General features: G+C 53.4%; 1 protein-coding gene across 1 annotated transcript in view; it reads right to left on the bottom strand.

The window, feature by feature from the left end:
* The window catches only part of FKRP (fukutin related protein), a 9,567-nt gene extending 3,243 nt beyond the window's left edge, over positions 1-6,324 (bottom strand). Inside the window, exons 1-2 of the mRNA XM_010852712.1 lie at positions 5,328-6,324; positions 11-710 (exon numbers count right to left, since the gene is read on the bottom strand). Of these exons, the coding sequence (XP_010851014.1) occupies positions 11-671 (661 nt within the window). The 5' untranslated portion in view covers positions 672-710; positions 5,328-6,324. The remainder of the gene's footprint in view (positions 1-10; positions 711-5,327) is intronic.
* Positions 6,325-6,399: the final 75 nt, after the last annotated feature.

The raw sequence follows: 6,399 nt of genomic DNA, 5'->3' as shown, positions 1-6,399 counted from the left end.
AGGAAGAGGCCGGTGCCCACGGGCCGGGCCAGGGGTGCCGAGAGATTGAAGAGGTCGCGGGCGCGCAGGAGCACCACGGCGTCCCCGTCCAGGGCGTCGCAGCGCGGTGCGGAGGGTGCTGGGCCGTAGCGGGCGGTCCACTCCCGCAGGCTGACGTTCAGGGCCAGGCACCGGGCTGGGTTGGCCGAAGCGATGGGAGCGGCCACCAGGCGTGCGCCGCCCGCTCGGAGCACCTCGACCATGCGCTCCAGCTGGCCTGGTGCCTCGGCCCTTGCCCCGTCGGGCACCAGGGCCACGTACTCGGTGGCCACGTACGTCGCCGGGCGCGAGGCTGAGGCGGGTCGGTCCAGGGCGGGCTGGAGCAGCGCCAGGCGAACGTTGGGAATGCGGGGCAGGGCCAGGGGCGGGTAAGGGAGCGTGTCGGCCACCACCACCACCGGCTGGGTGGGCTCTTGCTGCAGGAAAGAGTCCACCAGCTCGGGTACCGCGTTGTCAAAGGCCTCGAACTCTCGCACCAAGATGGTGACACGGGGGCCAGAGGTGGATCCACGGCGAGAACCCCTGGTCCGGGAGCTCCTGGGCTGGTGATGCAGCCATGAGACGTAGAACAGGACCAGAAGGTTGAGGGTGATGGCGGCTGCCAGGGCAGCCTGGCAGCGGGTGAGCCGCATGGGGCTGAAGTCAGGCCCTAGCCGAGCTTCCGGGGTATCCTGGGGTGGGGGTGGGGTGATAAAAGGGGAGACTGGAACTGGTGTCAGAAACTCCCCCACCCATCCTCAGCCTTGTCTTCCTCTCCCAGCCCTTTCTTTATTTTTCAGTTCTGACTTTTCCTCCTACAGGAAGCCCTCCCTGATCCCAGGCTGAGTCTGGGATCCTTCAGCCCCCTCTCTGGTCTCCTTCAGCCTCCCCCAGGTTCTCTGACTCTAGCTTACCACTCTAATTCATTACGGGTAGGGACCAAGCTGTGTGAGGGGGGTCCAGAGCCTGTCTTCGTCACTGCTGGGTCCCCACAGCCACCCAGCCCAGAGCCAGGGACACACTAGATGCTCAGAAGTTTTTATCAAATGAACCACCTTCCCGTCTTCCTTGTTCAATCCCACCCTTTTATTCATTGTCAACTTCTTCAGTTTCGGGTTCAGTTACAAATGCCCAGACCCCTTCCTTGCCTGCTCTTACCCCAGGTCTTTTCCTTCCTTCCCCTCCCACACTGTGGCCCTGGGGTCAGAGCTGTGGCCATCCAGCCCCTCTCCCCTACTGTCTCCTCCTCACTTCCTCAAATCCTGTGCCATCTGGCCATCTCTTTCCTGATGATCAGCCAGATGGTTTTGCAAGAAAAGCTAGAAGTTTTAAGTCAGAAATTCCAATTTGTAACGTTGGCCACTAATTAATTTTCTTTTTTAATGGAATGGGTCAAACTCACAGAAACAGGAAGTAGATGGTGGTTGCCAGGGACCGTGGGGAAGGAGAAAGGGAATTGTTAGTTAATGGGAATGGAATTCCAGTTTCGCAAGATAAAAAAGTTCTGGAGATTCCTTCCCCAATAGTATGAATATACATAACTCTACTAAACTATACACTTGAAAACAGTTAAGATGACAAATCTTGCTATGTGTCTTTTGTTACAATTAAAAAATCATTTTTTAAAAAGTAGAGTATGTGCATGCTAAATCGCTTTACTCGTGTCCAACTCTTTGTGACCCTATGGACTGTAGCCTGCCACACTCCTCTGTCCTTGGGATTCTCCAGGCAAGAATACTGGAGTGGTTTGCCATTTGCTTCTCCAGGGAAACTTCCCGACCCAGGGATTGAACCTGCATCTCTTAGGTCTCCTGCATTGGCAGGCAGGTTCTTTATCACTAGAGCCACCTGGGAAGCTGCTCTCCCCACCCGCAAAAAAGTAGAGTGGGCTGCATCAAAGGAAAGGCTATGCTCCATAGAGCACCCTCTACGGTCTGTTCACTGGTCACATTTCTAGGCAACCCCCAGGTGGCGCTGTCTCCCTTTCCTCATCACAACTTGACGCTTGCGCGGGTTTCCAGCATAGAAGGAATAACTAACTCGCCCCATTTTGAGCAGATACTCAAGAAACAGTTTCCTCACGAAGGATCATCTTAGGTTCAATCCGTCCCAGAAAGGGAGACATTAGAGACCCAGCTAATCTTCCTCCCTCCTGAGTACTTCTGACCCCTCCTCTTCATTCCCCCAGCTCCTGCTTCAATCCAGGTTCACCCAGATCCCCACTCAGCCTCCTCCTGGTCTCCTGACCAAGCCCCTTCCTCATGGTAGCCACAGGGGTCTGCAGAAAGCACACCTTCTCTTGCTCAGAATCTGCCATGGCTCCCTAGTGCTCTGGGGAGAAAGTCTAAGTTTCTCACAATGTCCCACAAGGTGTGACCTGCCTGCCCAGCCCTGTCTCCTGCCACACTTCCTCGAATTCTGAGCCTAAGCCATCTTGGGCTTTGCTTCAAACAGGTCTTATTCACCCCCACCACACACGATTTTTAAATTTTTTCTGGCCATACTGCACTGCTTGTGGGAGCTTAGCTCCCTGACCAGGGATTGAACCCAGGCCCACAGCTGTGAAAGCTCAGAGCCCTAACCACTAGACCACCAGGGAATTCCCAAACAGTCTTATTTCTAAGCCTTTCCATATCCTGTTCCTCCTGCCTGGAAGAGTCTCTCTTGAACACCTTCTCCCCATGCCTCTCTTCCTCTGGAGAACTCCTGCTTATGTTCAGGCTTCAGCTCAGATGCCCCCCTCCTCCAGGAAGCCCTCCCTGAACCACCAGCTGAGTGAGAAATTCCCTCTAGGCTCCCAGAGCCCTTGGGCTGCCCATTCTGGTTTGCCACTGCCTGGGAATGGGTCTGTCTGCCCCCACTAGACTGTGAGCCCCAAGAGGACAGAGCCAGGGCTGTCTTAATCACCGCTGTGTTCCTTGCATGCAGCTGGACACTGAAAATGTACTTGGAGAAAAGATGATGACCTGGGACATGGTTTCTGTGTGTCTGTGTAGCCCACTCAGGTCCCCAGGGCTGCACGGGGGCTATGTACCTGGGGCCCTGCCCTGGTCTCCCTGTCTCTTCTCTTTCACCCACCAGGAACACCCTCCCATCCCCTTCAGCCATCCAGGCCTGCTTGTCCTTCTCTGATCCAATTCAGATGGCGCTTAAGAATCTGCGTTGCACTTTCAGAGTGACTTGTTATTCTTTAGGACCTTGGAATTGACTTCTGGACCTTCCATGGACCCCTCCTTCCTTTCACCCTTCAGCATCTATTTGTGGAACTCTACAACACAGAGGGCACTGTCCTAGGCAGTGGGGACCCAGCCGTGGACACATAACATAAGAGACAGACGAGACTCCTGAGCTCGGACAACGCACATTACAGTAGGGGGAGGAGACTTTGAAACCACAGAATGTTTGGGGTCTTAAAAACCTGAGAATTTTAGCGCTCAGGTACACAGAAGCACAGAACAGACCCTTAGGTGGTTTCAGAATCGTCTAACAATTCTAAAGAGACCATCCTGGGACTTCCCTGGTGGTCCAGTGGTTAAGACTCTGCGCTTCCAATGCGGGTTCAATCTCTGGTCAGGGAACTGAGAATTGCACATGCCGCTGTGTGGCCAAAAAGTAAAAATTAAAAATTGAGGACTGCTTGGCTTCACTTACAAAAAAAATAGAGACCATCCTGCTGCTTCACCCTTGTCCTCTATGGTCTGGGTCCCACTCGGAGCCCAGAGGGATCCTGTTCCACTTTGACTTAGATCCTGTCCTGCCCGCGTCTGCTCTCAAACCTTCTGTGGCTGGAGACTGACTCAAATGGAGGGCCAGAGTCTTCACGGGGACCCACAGAGCCCCACGTGACCCCTGCCCTCTCCCACTCAGCTGCAGTCACGTGGACCACCATTCTCCAAATACACCCGGGAGACCTCAGCTGCAGCACTCACTTGTTCCGTCTGCCTGGACGCTCTCCCGGCCCAGCAGCAGCTGCATGCCCCCCACCCCCGCCTCGCCAGCCATCAGATCTTGGCCCCTTCCTTTGGCAACCCTACTTAAAATGCCTCACCCTATCACCCTCATACTTCCTATGTCTTTTTTCCTCTCCTAATAGTTCTCATGTAGATGTGACTTATCTTGTGTCTTGTTTTGTCTGTTTTGTTTCATGTTGTATACCTGGAACATGGCTCAGTACCCTGCCCACTCCAGGTGCTCAATAAATTTGCGTGGAAAGAATGACTGATTCCTGTTATTCAAATGTGGAACCTGAGCCCCAGAGAGAGGAAGGTCAGAGGGAGCAGAATCCAGGTCTCCATCCCCCAGCTCTGACTTTCACTAGGCACTGTCTGGCTGACTCTGGGCCAGGAGGTGCCCAATAGAACACAGGACGGGAGCTGGTTTCTCAGAGACCAGTGGGTGTGAGAGCCAAACGAGGAGATGATGGGACCAGCGAAGAGAGAGAGAGGACTCATCTAGTACCGTGACAAGTTCGGTCTTGGCTTCCCCAACTGTAAAGACTCAAAAACACTGGGGCCAAGTGGGTGAAATGAGGCTTCTGAAAGATCATAACAGGATCATAATAATATCAGCAATTCTAGCCACTCATGCTGTGCCAGTCTGTATTCTAAGCATTTTACCAGTATAAACTCATTTAATCTTCACATTTGATCACATTAAAAGATGAGGAAACTGAGGCACAGAAAAGTGAAGTCACTTGCTGCAGGTCACACAGAGGGGAAGTGGCCAACCCAGGACTGGATGGGGAAGCTGGGTTCAGAGTTCTGATTTTAGCCAATAAACTTGGCTGTCTCTTTTGGGTCCACAAAGACAGTCCGACTCTCAGCCCATCTTCAGTGAGACAACCCTCTTTTCCCAGTCCTCACCTAACAGGTGCTTTCAAAGCTGAATATGACCTGTTAATTAATTTAACCCGTTACTCAACAAACAGGTATTTATTGAGTGTCCTCTGTGTTCTGGAGACCCAGGATGAACCAGACAGTGGTTGGGCAGGTCCTTCCAGAGGCTGTAAGACAGACAAAATCCCTGCAAACAACTTATAGACAGAGCAGGAAAACAAAAGCGGGTGTGAGCGAGAAAAAGTGGTCAGTGAGGAGAGGATTGTTAAGCTGAGACTGTCCTGCCATTGCCCACGAAACAGTGTAAGAGGATCGATACTCACTTCAGGCCAGGCTTCACCTGGCCTGAGTCTCAATGGCTGCATCTGTAGAATGGTAATGTGATGGATAAAGAAAACGTCTGACGTGTGGAGAAACCTTTGGGGACAAGGGCAGTTTCCCCATGAGTGCTGGTAACACTGAGGGATTTCTTACCTTTTAGGTTGCAGGATGAGGGAGCTTCAGGGGGGCGGTTCCAGCCCAGCTCAGCTGCACCGCTGAGGGAAGGAGAAACCAGGAGACCCCAAATCAGTCAATTTCACACAACAGAACACAATTTCATCTCACCTACAAAAGTGAGATGGGAAGGATGTCATAGCAACGTATAACCACCCCTTCTTTCATAAATGTGTCCAGAAAGGTCAGACTCGGAGTGACAGAAGGTGTTACCATGACAACCCCTTCCCTAGACCCACTCCATCCTGAGAGACAATCTTAAAGTGTCCTTTACCGTGGTGGGTCTTAGGGTCACTGGAAGGGGGACTGCCCCCATTACCATAGTAACCAGGACTTCGCTTTGCTTGTTTCTCACCTCTCTGGGGATGGTCCAGGCCTTGTAACCATAGCAACTACTTCTCAGCAGAGCATCTCCTCTAAATAAAAACACCTGGTTGGTTTGGTCCACAGACCTCCCACGATGGGAAAGGGGGAGATGGTTACCATGGTAATGCCAACTGTGTGGCTGGGGGGAGGGGCTGGGAAAGAGCTGCTTCCCTCAGCAGTGTCCTTGGGGCTGGGGTCCTTTCTACCTGAGTGCTAGGTGAGGTTGCCATAGTAACCGATGAGGGTAGGGGCATAAGGACCACCAGGGACTTGGGTTACCTTAGCAACCTCTTCCTGGTGCAGGGCCAGGAGAGAGTTGGAGCTCCATAACCACAAAGGTGGAAGGGAGGGGAGGCTAAGGGTGTTCCAGACTGGGAGGAGTTACCATGACAACCGACCTGGGCCAGAAATCAGGATGGGGTCATTGCTGAAACCACCCCTGGTGGTAGTTCTTTCCCTCAAAGAGTGACAGTGATTGTGGAGGAGAGTGCTATTTGGGTCTGGAGAGGGCTAGAGTCTTTCTTTGGGGTGAAACGGGAGGAGGGGGGGTAGAAAGCGGTCCCTCCCCAAGTACCGCGTTTCCCAGGGGCGACCCTCGCGCGGGGCCTGGATCGCGTTTGCCCTCCTCTGGGCGCGCGCCCCCTTTCCGCCCCGCGCCCCCTCCCACGAGCGCGCCTTCGGGGTC

The sequence above is a fragment of the Bison bison genome, unplaced genomic scaffold (genome assembly GCF_000754665.1).
Source record: "Bison bison bison isolate TAMUID 2011002044 unplaced genomic scaffold, Bison_UMD1.0 scf7180017864313, whole genome shotgun sequence".
Taxonomy (NCBI): Eukaryota; Metazoa; Chordata; class Mammalia; order Artiodactyla; family Bovidae; genus Bison; species Bison bison.
Note: the sequence above shows the minus strand (reverse complement) of the source record. Positions and strands in the feature narration are given on the sequence as shown.